This window comes from Lepus europaeus, chromosome 13 (genome assembly GCF_033115175.1).
Source record: "Lepus europaeus isolate LE1 chromosome 13, mLepTim1.pri, whole genome shotgun sequence".
NCBI classification, from domain to species: domain Eukaryota; kingdom Metazoa; phylum Chordata; class Mammalia; order Lagomorpha; family Leporidae; genus Lepus; species Lepus europaeus.
Window position 1 is genome coordinate 69,842,265 of NC_084839.1, and position 17,361 is coordinate 69,859,625.

Genomic DNA, 17,361 nt, shown 5'->3' on the forward strand with positions numbered 1-17,361 from the left:
CATCCGCTGGTTCACTTCCCAGATGGCCGCAATGGCCGGAGCTGCGCTGATCTGAAGCCAGGATGCTGGAGCTTCTTCCAAGTCTCCCACGTGGGTGCAGGGGCCCAAGGACTTGGGCCATCTTCTACTGCTTTCCCAGGCCATAGCAGAAAGCTGGATCAGAAGAGGAGCAGCTGGGACTAGAACCAGATCCCATATGAGATGCCGGCGCTTCAGGCCAGGACATTAACCCACTGTGCCACAGTGCCAGTCCCTTGAAGATCTTTCTAACTCAGTGCGTTAGAGATGGTCCTCATTCATTATTTCAGTTGTACAGTAGTCTACTGCACAGGTACAGGCGGTTCATTAACCAGTTTCTACTTATTTTCTTTCCCCTCTTGATGGTACAATGTTGCAGTGAATTGCTGTGTATACAGGACTTTCCATAGGAGAGCCATCATAGCTGTAGGATGCAACTGACTCAAATAACAAATGAATCTATAACTTTAGTAGCAACAGCTTCTATTCTCTTCTATCAAAGAGAAATGGCATTAAAATAGCTTTAAAGATCTTAAAAGGCACTTACACACATATCTGTTATTGTGATAAAACACATAAAACTTATTACTTCTAAGTGTACAGTTAGGGATATGAAGTACATTCACACTGTTGTGCAACCATTGCCACTATCTATTTTTAGAATTTTTTTTTTGGCCGGCGCCGTGGATTAACAGGCTAATCCTCCGCCTTGCGGCGCCGGCACACCGGGTTCTAGTCCCGGTTGGGGCGCCGGATTCTATCCCGGTTGCCCCTCTTCCAGGCCAGCTCTCTGCTATGGCCCGGGAAGGCAGTGGAGGATGGCCCATAGTCCTTGGGCCCTGCACCCGCATGGGAGACCAGGAGAAGCACCTGGCTCCTGGCTTCGGATCAGCGAGATGTGCCGGCCGCAGCAGCCATTGGAGGGTGAACCAACGGCAAAAAGGAAGACCTTTCTCTCTGTCTCTCTCTCACTATCCACTCTGTCTGTCCAAAAAAAAAAAAAAAGAATTTTTTTTTAAGATTTATTTATTTATTTGGGAGGCAGAGTTACAGAGAGAGTGGGAGAGGCAGAGAGAGAGAAAGGTCTTCCATCTGCTGGTTCACTCCCAAATGGCTGCAACAGCTGGAGTTGGGCCAATTTGACCAGGAGCTTCTTCCAGGTCTCTAATGTGGCTCCAGGGACCCAAGTACCTGTCCATCTTCCACTGCCTTCCCAGGCCATCAGCAGGGAGCTGGATAGGAAATGGAACAGCCAGGACATGAATGAACATACTGTACCACAGCGCCAGCCATACTAAAAATCTGTACCCAATAAACAATAACTTTCCATTCTCCCTTCCCCCTACATCCTAGTAATCACCATTCTATTTTCTCTCTATGAATTTGAATTTTTTAAAGATTCATTTGTTTGAAAGGCAGAGCAACACAGAGAGAGGAAAAAACAGAGAGGGAAAGATCTTCTCTCTGCTGGTTCACTCCCCCAAATGGCCACAATGGCAGGGCTGGGCCAGGCCAAAACCAGAAACCAGGAGCTTCATCCGGGTCTCCCATGTCGGTGGCAGGGAACCTTAGGACTTGGGCCATCCTCTGCTGCTTTCCCAGGCACATTAGCAGGGAGCTGGACTAGAAGTGGAGCAGCTGGGACTCCAACCAGTGGCCATATGGCCTGCCAGCATTGTAGGTGGTAGCTTAACCTGTTATGCAACAGGTTCAAAGACTTAACTGAGTCTTTGAAATCCAGAGTGTATTTTGTTTTAAAAAATTTTTTATTTATTATATTTTCATTTTATTTGAAAGGCAGAGAGACAAAGACAGCTGGAGAGAGATTGCCCACCTTCTGGTCCACTCCCCAAATGTCTACAATAGTCAGGGGTGGGCCAGGCAGAATCTTGGAGCCTGGAATTCAATGTGTGTCGCCCATGTGGGTGGCAGGAATCCAAGTACTTGAACCACCACCTGCTGTCTCTCAGGGTGTGCATGTGCAGGGAGCTGAAATTGAAAGTGGAGCTGGGGGGCTGGCACTGTGGCGTGGTGGGCTGAGCCTCTGCCTGCAGTACTGGCATCCGTCCGACATGGGTGCCGGTTCGTGTCCCAGATGCTCCTCTTCTATGCTCTCTGCTATGACCTGGGAAAGCAGCGGAGGATGGTCCAAGTGCTTGGGCCCCTGCACCCTCGTGGGAGACCTGGAAGAAGCTCCTGGCTCCTGGCTTCGGATCAGCCCAGCTCTGGCTGTTGCAGCCATTTGAGGAGTGAACCAGCAGATGGAAGACTTCTCTTTGTCTCTCCTTCTCTCTGTCTGTAACTCTACCTCTCAAATAAATAAATAAAATCTTGAAAGAAAGAAACAAAGAGGAAGGGTGGGAGGGAGGGGGGAGGGAGGGAGGGAGGGAGGGAGTGGGGCTCGGCAGGCATCTCAGCTTGTGTCCTAACCACTTTGCCATCATTTACCCCTCCAGGACATATTTTGCACTTGCAGACCATCTCTATTCAGACACTATGTTTTTGTTGGGGATACTTGATATGGTTCAGATTTCATAAGACTTATGGTTGAAAAACTACATGCACATGTGCTACTTGTTTCAGATTGTACAAGTTTTCCAAAAACTGAATTGAATAGCCATGTTTAAACTTACAGTTAACATAATCAAAATTAAGTAAAATTTAAGACTTAGTTCCATGGTCACATTGCTCACATTTCAAATGCTTGGTAGCCCCATGTGGCCAGCAGCTCCCCTCTCAGGCAATGCAGAGGCAGCTTCAATCCTTCCTCTCACTGCTCTGTTAGGCTTTCAGGAGAGGACGTGGCCCTTCAAGAGAGCCCTTAGTGTGTTTTCTTTTTTTTAAATATTTTTTTTATTTATTTGAAAGTCATAGTTACACAGAGAGAGAACGAGAGGCAGGGAGAGAGAGAGGTCTTCCATCTGATGGTTCACTCCCCAATTGACTGCAACGGCTGGGCTGTGCTGATCCAAAGCCAGGAGCCAGGAACTTCTCCCAGTCTCCCATGTGAGTGCAGGGACCCAAGACTTGGGCCATCCTCTACTGCTTTCCCAGGCCACAGCAGAGAGCTAGATCGGAAGTGGAGCAGCCAGGACTCGAACTGTTATCCATATGGGATGCTGGCACTGCCGGTGGCAGCTTTACCCGCTACTCCACAGCGCTGGTTCCATCCCTTAATGTATTTTCATCATGGCCTAACTTGTTGTCATACACTGACAGAGCAAGGAGAGCCACACCTGCTGTGCCCCATTTCCTCTAAGGAAGGGTCAGAGGATGGTCCCCTTAGGAGATCTGGAAGACTTGGTTATAAGAAGAATCCACAATGTAGACTAAGCCAGAACAATCATGAAAAGTTACTCTTACAGGGGCCCATCAGACCACTAGGGTTTTTTTTTTGTTTGTTTGTTTGTTTTTTGACAGGCAGAGTGGACAGTGAGAGAGAGACAGAGAGAAAGGTCTTCCTTTTTTGCCGTTGGTTCACCCTCCAATGGCCGCTGCGGCCGGCGCATCTCGCTGATCCGAAGCCAGGAGCCAGGTGCTTATCCTGGTCTCCCATGGGATGCAGGACCCAACCACTTGGGCCATCCTCCACTGCACTCCCTGGCCACAGCAGAGAGCTGGCCTGGAAGAGGGGCAACCGGGACAGAATCCGGCGCCCCGACCGGGACTAGAACCCAGTGTACCGGCGCCGCAAGGCGGAGGATTAGCCTGTTGAGCCACAGCGCCGGCTAAGCAGACCACTAGGTTCTGATGTAAAAATCATGGAGAAAACTTTCATTTTGTTAAAAACACAGACTCTTGAAAAGAAGGCAAGGGACAGGGGTGGTGCAGTGGAATAAGCTTCTGCTGGGGACACCGCATCCCACATCTGAGTGCCTGGGAAGGAATCCCACTTCCCCTCTGACACAGCTTCTTTTTTTATTTTTTTAAAGCTTTTATTTATTTATTTGAAAGACAGAATTATATATATATATATAGAGAGAGAGAAATCATCCATCCTCTGGTTCACTCCCCAAATGACCACAACAGCCAGGGCTGGGCCAGGCTGAAACCAGCAACCAGGAACTTCCTCCAGGTCTCCACATGGATGCCAGGGCCCAAACACTTGGGTCATCTTCTGCTGCTTTCTCAGGCATATTAGCAGGGAGCTGGGTGGTAAGTGGAGTAGCCAGGGCACTGTGTCGAAGGCAGTGGCCTTGCCTGCTATACCACAATCTGTGTCCCCCAACTTCCTTTTAATGCACACCCTGTGAGGCAGAAAGTGATCCTCAAGTACGTGGGTCCCTGCCGTCCACGTGGGAGACCTGGATGAAACTCCTGGCCCTGGATTCTGTCTGTCCCAGCTTCTCCCCATTGCTGCCATTTGGGGAGTGAGCCAGTGGATGGAAGGTTCTCTCTTTCTCACTCCCCCCCGCAGCCCATAACTCTGCCTTTCAAATAAATAATTTAAAAAAAAAAAGATAGGATCCCAGCAGATTATCTAAAATCAAAAATAGAAAGCTGTCAATTATCTCTAATTTTAATCAACATTGTATTTTAGGCCATAGAGCAGTGAAACCAGGAAAATATAGGGCATAATATTAGCAAGTAATAAAACTTTCATTTTTCATGGATGATAGGATGACTATATGGGAAACATCAAAATAATATGAAAATGACTAGAATTTATCTAGAAGAATTTGTCAAGGTGGCTGGATATAAAGTCAATATGCAAAAACAATTGTTTTTTTTTTTTCAGGTTTATTCATTTTTTTAAAAGGCAGAGTTACAGAGAGAGGGAGAGATGGGGAGAGAGAGATCTTCCATCCACTGGTTCACTCCCCAAATGGATGCAAAAGCCATAGCTGGACCACTCTGAAGACATGAGCCTGGAGCCAATCCAGATTTCCAATGTGGGTTCAGGATCAGTGCAGCTCCAACCATTGCAGCCATCTGGAGAGTGAACCAGCGGATGGAAGATCTCTCTCTCTCTCTCTCTCTCTCTCTCTCTGCATCTCTGTAACTCTGCCTTTCAAATAAAATAAATAAATATTAGAAAAAAAAAGAAAGAAATGCTTCATGACCTCTATGGATGTAACACCAGGGTCCACAGAGGTCACAGCCACACCTTAGAGAGTGTGACACAGGTGTGGGGAGAGAAAGGTTTAAGTGTGGTTCTAACAGTAGAGGGAAGAGTCCTACCAAGTATGTTGGTGGCGGTCCTGGGGACATCAGTGTTCCATAGCTTTCGTTAATGGTGACACCCAAACCAGGGAGGAAGGGTAGGTATTGGAAAGTGTGGGGTAAACTTTAGGAGGAAGATGATGGATGGTGTTGGGATGGGAAAATACTGGGAGGAAAGGAGGTTGTTAATGATGAGAGCGGGAAACAATTGAAAAGGAGACACAAAGACAGGGTTGACAAAAATTCAGGATGTGCGGGTGATAAATGGAGGGGATGCTGGGAGTACATTAAGGCCAGGACGTGTTGGGAGGAGACGTGAAAGGTTGGAGGTGGTGTTGGGGGCAGAGGGGTAAGGAGTGTCAGAGGCAGTTACCCGCTCTTTGGAGGCGCCGGCAAGCTCCCTAGCAAATGAAGTCAGGGACAGTTTGCTGCAACTGTAGCTCTGGCTGGAGGTCAAAGGCCCTGCAACCCGTCAGGAGCTCTTCATCAGTCTGCCAGCGTAGCTGCTGAAAGGAAGACATGTTCACCTACAGGGCTCACCCTGCCTTTTGCAGGGCCCGTGGGTGCAGAGAGGACCAGAGTTCAATCCAAGTCCTGGGCTAACTCCCTCGCCCACTGCTCCAAGACCAGGGCCTACCCAGGGCTCCCTGAGCTGGGCAGTGGGCACCTCCCCCCGTGCTAGGCACAAGAGAGCTTCCTGTGAACGAAGCCTGAACTTTCATCAGCTGCTTTCCTTTTTTAGTGTTTGGAGTTTTCGCTCTGCTTTTGGAGCTAATTTAAGTGATTCTTGTGTATTTGTTTTGTCTCAATGATGCTCAGATGGGGAAAGAGAGGTTGGAAACACTGTGAGAGCTACCTTTCATGTATTCATTCGTTCATTCATTCATTCACTCACAAATGTTTATTAGGCAGTCAGGATGTGGCAGACATTAACATGGGTCCTGAACACATAGGGGTTCTACAGTTGAGGGAAATGTGTGTGTAGAGATACTTAAGAAAGTATTTGAACAAAAAAAACCTAAATTATGGGGTTAGCGTTGTGGTATAGTGGGTTAAGCTGAAGCCTATAATGCTGGTATTCCATATGGGCACCAATTCAAGACCCAGCTGCTCCACTTCCAATCTTGCTCCCTGCTAATGTGCCAGGGAAAGCAACAGAAAATAGACCAAGTGCTTGGGCCCCTGCACCCATGTGGGAGACCCAGAAGAAGCTCCTGACTACTGGCTTTGGTTTGGCACAGCCCTGGCCGTTGAGCCCCTCCCCTCCAACTCCTGTAACACTGCCTTTCAAATAGATTAAAAATTAAAATAAAAAAACTAAATTAGGGGCTGGCATTGTGAAACAGCACATTAAGCTACTACCTGTAATGCTGGCATTACATCTCAGTTAGGGTCTCCCATGTGGGTGTCAGGGACTCAAGCACTTTAGCCATCACCTGCTGCCCCCAGGGTGTCCATTAGCAAGAAGCTGGAATCAGGCATGAAACCAAGACTGAAACACAGGCACTCTGATACGGGATGAGGGCATTCCAAGTGGTGACTTAACAGCTACACCAATCACTGGCCTCAAGAAATTGTTCTTAAAGAGAAAAAATGGACTCCAAATTTGCAGACAAGTGATATAAAGAAAAGAGGCTCCTTGCCTGATAGGAAAGACTAATTCCCACAGGGCCCTGTCAGGGAAGTCACAGACATGTGTACAGGGCACCTGAGAGGTAGTTGGAGGAGGCGCAGGGGCAGGGCGGGGGTTGGGGAGCAAGGCAGATGGGGAGCATATCAGAAATGATATCTGTGTTGAGTCTTGGAAATGAACTAAAATTAACTAGGCCAAGAGGGTGGGAAAGAATTTTCCAGTTAGAACCACAGGAGCAAAAGCAAAAACACAGAGGGATAAAACAGAACAGAGTCCAAGAGCTAAGATTGGCTGGTTGGAGACTTGGGTGTGGATTGAGGGAGGGGAAAAAGGTAAGATTCTCAGCCTTCAGGGGGCCTTGGACATGTGGAGAGAAGGGCTTGGGATTTATCTTCTAAGGACAGGTACCTTCAAAGGATTTTAGACAAGAAAGAGATGTGGTGAAAAGTGACTTCTAAAAACAGTGACTTCTAAAAAAAAGTGACTTCTAAAAGCAGTGCAGGGCTGGCGTTGTGGTGTAGCAGGTTAGGCCACTACCTGCAGTGTTGGCATCCCATATGGGCGCTGGTTGGAGTTCTGGCTTCTCTGCTTCTGATTCAGCTCCCAGCTGCTGTGCCTCAGAAAGTATCAGAGGATGGTCCAAGTGCTTGGGCCCCCGCACCATGTAGGAGACCTGGAAGTTGCTCCTAGCTCCAGCTTGGCCCAAGCCATTTGGGGAGTTAACCAATGGATGGAAGACATCTCTCTCTCTCTCTCTCTCTCTCTCTCTCTCTCTAACTCTGCCTTTCAGATGATAAAATAAATCTTAAAAAAAAAAGTGGCAGTGGGGAGAACACATGAGAGAAAAGGACATAGGAGAGAAGACAGTATAAGAAATATTAGTAAACAAAGTGTGGGCAGCGGTGTGATATGTTACAATTTGGGAAAAGGGGAAAAACATCCATACAGGCAAGTGCAAAGTCCTGTCTTTCTCTCTGATGGCTTTTTAGTTGGGCTAATTTAATTGGCCACTGAAGGATACACAGGACCCTGGCACAGTAGTTGCCTCCCAGGAGAGAAGTATGTTGTTTATGGACAAAGGGAGGAAGAGAGAGTCTTTAAAAAACAAAACAAAACAAAACAACAAAAAAACTCTGTGCACTTTTTTTCTGTGCACTTTTTTATACACCTTCCAGTTTGTGCTTTAGATGTATGTTACCTGACCTAAAAAACGCTTTTCTTTCTAAAAGGCTATTACAAAATTCAGGAGAAATGTCAGGGACAGTGCACCTTGCACCACCAACCTCCCACCCCCACACATACCCTCCAGAAGGACCCAAAGCTTCTACATCAGAAAAGGAGATGGACCCAAGGCCCCAGGGTATTGTCTACAACCCTGTGGACTTTGAACTCTATAAGAGTAGGGACTCGGTCTGCTTGCTTTCTCTGTAGGGCCTCCTACTCCTGTCCCCAAGAAGCTTTGACAGTGACGATTGACTACAGGTTTGACAAGAACTGGGGGCTTGGAAGGGAGCCTGGGCACTCGTATGGGCAGCTTGTATTTCAAGCTGACTGGTTCTGCTACCATTTGGTCTCCTAATCCTGACTTGTTCCATCTGGGTTCTCCTGCTGCGTGATGCAAATCACCCTTTAGCAAGCAGGTGGGTGCCAGCAGCTAACAGGTGTCATGGGAGACAGTGAGTCACCAGGTGGCACAGAAGGTGAACATCCATCTTCCTTACTTTGGAGTGGATTTGTGAGCAGAAAGGACCCAAGTGGTAGCAAAGGTGAGATTGAGACTGTTTAGGGTAAGTGTCCTGGGGGCCTGGGAGAAGATGAGAACACAGGTGGTGGGTGATGGAGACACAATCTGGAGGGATATGTTGGGGATCAGTTAAAAGGCCATAGTGCATGCAAAGATGAGGGATATGAGGCTGGAACACAAGGTAGGGCTTTGGGGGGTATTACCAGAGCATTCCAGTGGGATACATAGGTGATGGGACGTGGGCATGCCTGTTTTGGAGTTGGATCTTAGAGTGCCCAAGCCCAGAAGGAGACTCCTGAAACATATTGGAGGCAGCAAGCCGAGGCACACACCACCCATGCCAGCACTGCTTACCTGTCGGTGCGACTCGGGCTCCTCCACCCAGATGGAGGCCACAGAGCTGAGGTCCCTCTTCCAGCAGGAGACAGTCACTGGGGCTGCATGGATCATTATCCACACCATTCTGGCTCTGGTTAGGTGAGAATCAGATGAGTCCCACATGGGGCCGGCCTCAAGGACACAATATCCCTGATGCCTGTGGGAGCGCAGCATCACAGAAGGCTGATCTGGATGGTAACCAGAGGGCAACAGAATGAGGGAAGAGACAACGGTGCCAATAGTGGGTGCTGGGTCTCCTCTCTGCCCTCCCTGTTGGAGCTGCTGGGTGCTGAGGCCAGGACAGTGTGGGAGGTATCAGGGTGGGTGAGCACTCACCACCACTGGCCCCCCACTCACTACTTCTGTCTTCCTAGTCAGGTCTGAAGCAGCACTGGAGGTCCCAGGATGGGACTTCTGCAGAGCCATGCACACAGTTTAAGCAGCAGGAACAGAATAAGGAGGACAGAGCTGGGAGTCTAAAGTTAACTAAGCACCAGGGAGTAGGGAGGGAAAAGAAGCCCAGTTCCTGTGACTCGAGTCCCTGTGAGCTTAAGCAGGGTCATCCCAGTTTCCCCTAGAGAAATGAAGGTTATGTTCTCCCTACCAAGCCAGACCCCACTTCCAGGTTTTACATCTGTTCCTTTGGGAGAGGGATGGCTCCAGAATGTCCCCAATGGGCAGCAGCCTTGGCTCTAAAGCAGGATCTCCTGAGGGTAGTGATAGAACTATTCCCTGCAACCAGTGGGCTAGCTTCCAGGCCTGCAGACAACTGCTCCCCTTGGGGTCCAGTAAGAGACTGGACACTCTTGGAAGAAACTGACAGGGACATCAGATCAATTCCCAAGGCGACTCAGATGTTTATTCTGAGGGAAGGTTTAATTCCCACTGCCAGAGGCTCAGGGCTCAGCAGGGGGTGGGGGCTTGGAGGGCACCTGCCATACTTTGGGGGTGGAGTTCTTAATTAGCTGAGCTGGCATCACGTGGGGCTTCGGGGCACCCATCTGGATAGGGTGCTGCAGCTCAGTGGGAGGAGAGGTGCTGTCTTCTTGGATTTCCTCCTGGGATACAGCAGAGCTGAGCAGCACCTTGGTGCCAGGTTCCCACAGGGTCACCCCAGGAGCCAGCTTCACAGCTTCTGGCTGCAGCAAGGGCTTCCACAGCACCTGGGTTGTGGCCTCGAGAACCTGGGCAGGCTGAGGCCATCTGTCATGGTCTCGGCCCTCTTTGTCTATAGTCCCCAGGCCCCGTGAAGGTGCACGGGTTTGGCCTGTCCATAGCTCATCCAGCAGCTCTGCCTCCCATTCCCAACCACTGGGCCACTTGGCACTGGGCCGTGGCTTGGGGCCGAGGCTTCTGGCCTCTTCAGGCAGCCTCGGTTGTGGTGCAAGGAAGTGGAGCCTGGGGCTGAAGAATGGCATCTTTGACCCAGAGGATGACTGCAGTGGGCCTAAGTTTGAAGTGGGGAATTTGAGTCGGCGGCCCCGGCCCAAGGGACGGAAAGGAGTGCCAGGGTAGAGGGAGAAGAACATTGCTGGGGAGGTGCAGTCGCCAGGGCCAGGGAATTGGGGTACAGCCTGGGCTTTGGTCTTCTTGCTCTGCTGGTGCCCACAGTAGGCTTCCATAGAGTACCTCTCTGAGCCTGGGATCAGGACCGTGGCCAGGGGCTGCACCCAGTGGCGTGGGAACCTGGCGGAGTCCAGGCGCCTTCTGGTGGCTCTGCGGTCCATCCTGGAGTGAGGCGGATTCAGCCGCGCATGCCAGCGCCCCGGCTGCTGCCACCGAAAGGGCACCGAGGGACCGAGCTGGGTGGGGCGGTCCTCAGAGCCCACTGACAGGGCGGCGACCGAGGCGATGGGGGGCAGTTCCTCCCTCTTGAGCTCCATTCGGTCCCCAGCTGCGTCCTTGTCCGGTGCGGGCATGCAGTAGTAGAGATCCTCCAGCGACAGGAGAGAGCCAGGCTGTGGCCTCAGGGCCGGAGCCTGGGGGCTGGCTACCTGGGACAGCTCCAGAGAAAGGTGGGGACCTTCCCTAGGCCCCACCTCCACCCACGGCAGTTGGAAGCTGTGCAAGGACTCAGCGGAGGAATGATGGCTGTCTGCTTCTTCCAAAACATCTCCGGGCCCTGCCTCTGGCTCTGGGGTCAGCGGGCGGCCCGAGGTGGCTCTAAGCTCTGGAGAGGGCTCCCAAGATCCGGTCTGCCCCTGGGAGCGTCTATCCAGCCACAATCTTCCCAACGGGATCTGGTCCTGGCTCCCAGCGTCCTGCAGGAAGTGCACCTGACAGTGAGAGGCCAGAAAGGGGAGAGGGGAGAGATTCCTGAGGAAGGAGGCAAGAGGCTGGGCTTACTTCGCTCTGGAAGGTCTCCTCCTGGCCCTCGGAGAGCCGCCCGTGCAGCACAGGCACTGAGCCCTGAGCCCAGGCATCTGTCGTGCAGGGCAAGGGCTCCTCGTCCTCGCCCCATGTGGGATCCTCGGCCACGGCAGACTCTCCCTCGTCCCGGGCCAGGAAGCGCCACTCGGCGATCTGCAGCATGGCCTCCCGGGCCTGGCTGATGGTAAATGGAACGCACTGTGGGGAGGAGTGAAAGGTCTCAGCTGGGCACTGACCGGAGGGCGTGACAGGGAGGAGCTGGGTCTGGAGGACCCGGGGCCAGGCTCACCTGCTGGGTCAGGTAGACTTTGAAGGCAGAGTCCATGACTCGAGCCAGCAGATCGGCCAGGATGTCCCCCACCACATCCTCACCCTCCTCGACAGCAGTGAGAGCGATCCACTCGGCCTCATTGAGGCGCCCAGGCACGATGTCCACCTGTGGCACTGGGACTGTGGGCGGGCGTGCCTTTTCTGCCTTGGACCGGGTCACCCCGCGATCTCGGGCCTGCCTCTCCTGCCTCTGTGGGAGCGAAAGGGGCCAGGCAGTCAAGTCAGAAGGTGGAGTGTCCTCTGCGGAAAGGAGGCGCACCTGATGCACTCAAGGCAAAGGACCAACAATTTACCTAAGAGCCTACTGTGGACAGGTGCTGGCTGGCTGGCTGGCTGATCGAAATAACTTAATTTCTGTTAACAGCCCACCGATCCTATGTTATAGACCACACAACTAAAGCTTGACGGGAACTTAAACATCATTTGCTTCGGAGCACACAGTTAGTAACCCCAAGCTACAGAAAGCTATAACTCCATGACCTTGCTATTTGCATTAGTGTAAAATGTTCAGAGCTCTTGAAAAGTCCAAAGCACTGAAGAGAAGGTGGGTCAATAAATGGTACTGGAATTATTGCTGACATAGAGAGACTTCTGTACATGTTAACTATTTTTATCCTCATTTTATCTGTTTCCCCCAGGATCACACAAGTAGGAAGACATGGAATCAAAATTCAAATGCTGGTCTGTCTGACTTTATCCTATGTTGCAAACAAAAACTATTTGTAACAGATATGTAAAAGGGTATTAATATATCTCCAAATATATTAAAAACTCACATAAACGGGTAGGTATTGTGGTGCAGCAGGTTAGGTCACTGCTTGGGTCTCCCACGTCCCACATCAGAGTACCAGTTAGAGTCTAGTTACCCGATTCTGATCCAGCTTCCTGCTAGTGCACCTTGGAAGGCAGCAGATGACGGTTCAAGTACATATGTCCCTGCCCCCTATATGTGGGAGATCCACATGGAATACCAGGCTCTTGGCTTCAGCCTGACCCAGCCCTGGCTATTGTGGGCATTTGAGGAGTGATTCAGCAGATAGAAGATCTATCTCTCCTTCTCTGTCTGTAACTCTGCCTTTCAGATAAATAAAGACATTTATTTATCTGAAAGGCAGAGTTACAGAGAGAAGTGTAGACAGAGAGACAGACAGAGAGCTCTTCTATCTGCTGGTTCACTCCCCAAATGGCTGTAATGCTGGGGCTGGGCCAAGTCAAAGGCAGGAGCCAGGAGCTTCTTTTGGGTATCCCACATAGGTGGAGGGGCCCAAGGTCTTCGGCCATTCTCTGTTGCTTTTCCAGGCACATTAGCGGGGAGCTGGATTAGAAGTGGGGCAGCCAGGACTTGAACCAGCACCCCTATAGGATGCCAGCACTACAGGCTGGGGCTTTAACCCACTGTGCCACAGCACCAGCCCCTATAAATAAATCTTTTAAAAAGAATCATATGGGGCCAGCGCTGTGGCATAGCAGATAAAGCTGCCGTCTGCAGTGCCAGCATCCCATATGGGTGCTGGTTTGAGTCCCGGCTGCTCCACTTCTGATCCAGCTCTCTGCTATGGCCTGGGAAAGTAGTAGATGGCTCAAGTCCTTGGGCCTCTGTATCCGCATGGGAGACCCAGAAGAAACTCCTGGTTCCTGGCTTCAGATTGGCGCTGCTCTGGCCATTGCGGCCAGTTGGGGAGTGAACCAGCAGATGGAAGACATCTCTGTCTTTCTCTGCCTCTCCTCTCTCTCTCTGTAACTCTGCCTTTCAAATAAATAAATACACCTTTTAAAAAAAAAGAATCATATAAAACAAAAATTATTGCAGACCCCAAAGGTAAGCAAAGAACACTTCACAAAAAACAGAAACTCTGGACAACTAATAAATATTTGAAAAAGAATGTCCAACCTTCAAAAGTATCAAAAGATGTGGCTGGTATTGTGCCACAGCCAGTGAAACAACTACTCAGGATGCCTCCATCTCATACAGGGGTGCCTAGTTTCAGTACTGGCTACTCTGTGCATCTGATCCAGCTTCCTGCTACTGCGTGTAGGAGGTAGCACAAGATGGCCCAAGTATTCGGTTTCCAGTGGGAGACCTGGATGGAATTCCTGGCTCCTGACTTTGGCCTGACCAAGCCCTGACTATTGTGGGTATTTGGGAAGTGAATCAGAGGATGGAATCTCTCTCTGTCACTCTGCCATTCAAATAAATGAATACACAAAATTTTTAAATTTTTAAAAATCAAAAAGATGCCAACTTAATTGAGCTTCTGATTTTTAGTTTATGAAGATTAGCAATTTTCTTTATCCTAGAAGATTCATTTTATTTATTCGAAAGGCAGAGTTACAGAGAAAGAGGGAGAGACATAGAGAGAAAGGTCTTCCATCCACTGGTTCACCCCCTAAATGGCTGTAACAGCCAGCGCTGGGCCAGGCCAAAGTTAGGAGTCAGAAGCTTCTTCCAGGTCTCCCACATGGGTGCAGGGACCCAAGCACTTGGCCTGTTCTCTGCTGCTTTCCTAGGTGAATTAGCAGAGAGTTAGATTAAAGGTGAAGCAGCCAGGTCTGGAATTGGGATGCTGGTGCTGCTGGCAATGGCTTAATGCCATGCCATGCCACATCACCAGCACCAGAAATGATTTTCAAAATAAGAGGACTCAATGCTGGTGTAGTTTGATAAAGTACATAATGTAATACCATGCTGATGGGAAAGCTAAGTGGAACAATGTTTTTGGAGAGCAACACAGCAGTATGTATGAAGAGTATTAAATATGTTTTTACTCCTCTAACCCTGCAATTCTTTTTTTTTTTTTTTTGACAGGCAGAGTTAGACAGTGAGAGAGACAGACAGAGAGAAAGGTCTTCCTTCCGTTGGTTCACCCCCCAAATGGCCACCATGGCCGGCACGCTGCGCCAATCCGAAGCCAGGAGCCAGGTGCCTCCTGGTCTCCCATGCGGGTGCAGGACCCAAGCACCTGGGCCATTCTCCACTGCCTTCCAGGGCCACAGCAGAGAGCTGGACTGGAAGAGGAGCAACCGGGACAGAATCTGGCGCCCAGACCGAGACTAGAACCTGGGGTACCGGCGCCGCAGGTGGAGGATTAGCCTAGTGAGCCGCAGCGCCATTCTAATTCTATAAATACATCCAAAAGGTATGCTCTCCAAAATGTTCACTGTGTGTATTTATAATAGCAAAATACTGAAAAATATCTCTTTTCCAGGCCAGCTCTCTGCTATGGCCCAGGAGTGCAGTGGAGGATGGCCCAAGTGCTTGGGCCCTACACCCCATGGGAGACCAGGATAAGCACCTGGCTCCTGCTTTCAGATCAGCGCGGTGCGCTGGCCGTAGTGCGCCAGCCACGGCGGCCATTGGAGGGTGAACCAACGGCAAAGGAAGACCTTTCTCTCTCTCTCTCTCTCTCTCTCTCTCACTGTCCACTCTGCCTGTCAAAAAAAAAAAATCTAAGAAAAAGATAATATGGTTAATTTGTTATAACTATTTAATAATTGAAGGTAACCTCATTTTTAAAAAATATTTATTTATTTATTTATTTGAAAGTCAGAGTTACACAGAGAGAGAAGGAGAAGCAGAGAGAGAAAGAGAGAGAGAGAGGTCTTCCATCCACTGGTTCACTCCCCAACTGGCCGCAATGGCCGGAGCTGCACCAATCTGAAGCCAGGAACCAGGAACTGCGCCGATCCAAAGCCAGGAGCCTCCTCCAGTCTCCCACGTGGTAACCTCATTTTTGAAAGATTTATTTTATTTTATGAAAGACAGAACTGGATCGGAAGTGGAGCAGCTGGGAATCATGGGACGCCAGCACTGCACCTGATAATGCTGCAGTGCCAGCCCCTGAAGGTACTCTCCAGGAAGAATTTGCAATAGCATATGAAAATGATTAAGATATAATGTTGGGGGGCGGCGCTGTGGCGTAGCAGATAAAGCCACCGCCTGTGGTGCCTGCATGGCATACGGGCACCGGTTCAAGATCTGACTGCTCCACTTCTGATCCAGCTCTCTGCTATGGCTTGGGAAAGCAGTAGAAGATGGCCCAAGTGCTTGGGCCCCTGCACCCATGTGGGAGACCTGGAAGAAGCTCCTGGCTCTTGGCTTCGGATTGGCGCAGCTCCAGCAGTTGTGATCATCTGGGGAGTGAACGAGTTGATGGAAAACTTCTCTCTCTCTCTCTCTCTTTTTCTCTCTGCCTCTGCCTCTCTGTAACTCTGCCTTTCAAATAAATAAATCTTTTTAAAAAAGATGTAATATTAACTGAAAGGAACAGTATTCAAAAATACATACAATGATCTCAGATATGTACACCAGTAAGTGCTGAAGGGAAGGGGACACCAAGAACATTAACAATGGGTATGCGTCTTTCCTATGTGCTCCTCTGTTTTATAAGTTCTCTACCGTGAGTTCCTATTCTTTTGTAATCAAGAAAAACCCACATAGACAGGAAAAGGCTAGTCTCCCAAACTTACTTTAGGGACACAGGAGTTAACTAACACTTTCTTAACAGCCTTCTTACTTTCCCATAACAGTCTCTCCAAACCTGGTGCCCACCAATATTTACATCCAAACAGTGTACTCCCCAAACACCTGCCTACTCTCCCAACTCCACAACTATATTGCCTCATGCTCTATGTCCCCTAAAATTCATTCTGTCCCAAATCTGGTGATCCTTAAATCTTACCCTGAACTCAAAATGCCTCAAACCTCATTTCCTCTCTCCTTCTGTGAGAACAGCCCTTTTGCAAGCCCAGGGACTGGCCCAGGGCCCCAGCCAGGCTTGGCCGGAGCAGGGCAGACAGGACTGGGACCAGAGGTGGTTCCTGCCCTTCCACACCTCCGCTCCCTGCGCCATGGCTGACACCTGTGATAGTGATCATGCCAAGGTATAACTTGATCAGAGAGGACAGATGTGTTCTCTTGTATCTGAACATTTCTGACTTGTTCTTAGTTTTGAGACATAGAGTGTGAGAGACAGGCAAAGATGCCAGTGCACTCTCCAAGTGCTCATAACTGCTGGGGCCTGGCTAAAGCCAGAAGCCAGGCATTCAATCCACATCTGGGTAGCAGGAACTCCATGCTCTGAGCCTATGACCGCTGCCTCCTGTAGGTCTGTAGTAGCTGGAATCAGGAGCCTGAAGCAGGGATAGAACCCATGTATTCAGATACGGGCCAGGAGGCATCTCAATCACCAAGCTAAATACCCACCCCTAAGTCTCCAGCTTTTAAATATTTTGACTTTCAAGTGCAGCCTCAGTGTTTTTAAATCCATTTCTTCCTTTTAAAATTCTGAAAATACATGACTTACTCTCAACCCGTTCCTCCCGAAATGCCTGACCAATTCGGATCATTTAAATTTTAGGGCACCTCAGTTTAAGAAGCTTATTACATGCAGTAGCTGGGTCCACATTCACTTGTTCTTAGCCTCTACACCACCCAGTGGTCCTTTCCCTCAGGGCCTGAGTGTGACAGAGCCTGTGAGTGGGCATGGTGCAGGTGGCGTCCTTGGTCATACTGGACTGCCGCGGGAGCAAGGAGGGGTTGCGGAGCTGACCCCACTGTTCCCGCCTCCGACCTTAAAATCCGACCCGGGCTCTGGCGCACCCCCCAGCTGAGCTGAAGCTCACCGAGCCCTCGTGCGCCATCGCCGCCGGGGGTGGCTCCAACGTGCGCTTCAGCACCCTTCGGGCCCAGCCTCCGCGGCCGCCGCCTAACGGTCACCTCGGCAAC

The 17,361-nt window shown here is 50.0% G+C and overlaps 1 protein-coding gene across 1 annotated transcript; it reads right to left on the reverse strand.

Moving 5' to 3' along the window:
* Positions 1-9,832: 9,832 nt before the first annotated feature.
* Positions 9,833-17,341, reverse strand: C13H2orf81 (chromosome 13 C2orf81 homolog). The gene is made up of 4 exons (XM_062208716.1): positions 17,259-17,341; positions 11,596-11,826; positions 11,283-11,504; positions 9,833-11,197 (listed from the first exon to the last, which is right to left on the reverse strand). The coding sequence occupies exons 1-4, from the start codon at positions 17,274-17,276 to the stop codon at positions 9,833-9,835; spliced, it is 1,836 nt and encodes a 611-aa protein (XP_062064700.1). The 5' UTR covers positions 17,277-17,341.
* Positions 17,342-17,361: the final 20 nt, after the last annotated feature.

What these genes read in the sequence shown, in the direction of transcription:
- C13H2orf81 (XM_062208716.1), bottom strand. An exon ending in AAGTCTACCTGACCCAGCAG is followed by an intron (nt 11,505 to 11,595) that starts GTGAGCCTGGCC and finishes TCCTCCCCACAG; the next exon opens with TGCGTTCCATTTACCATCAG. An exon ending in AGGAGACCTTCCAGAGCGAA is followed by an intron (nt 11,198 to 11,282) that starts GTAAGCCCAGCC and finishes CACTTCCTGCAG; the next exon opens with GACGCTGGGAGCCAGGACCA.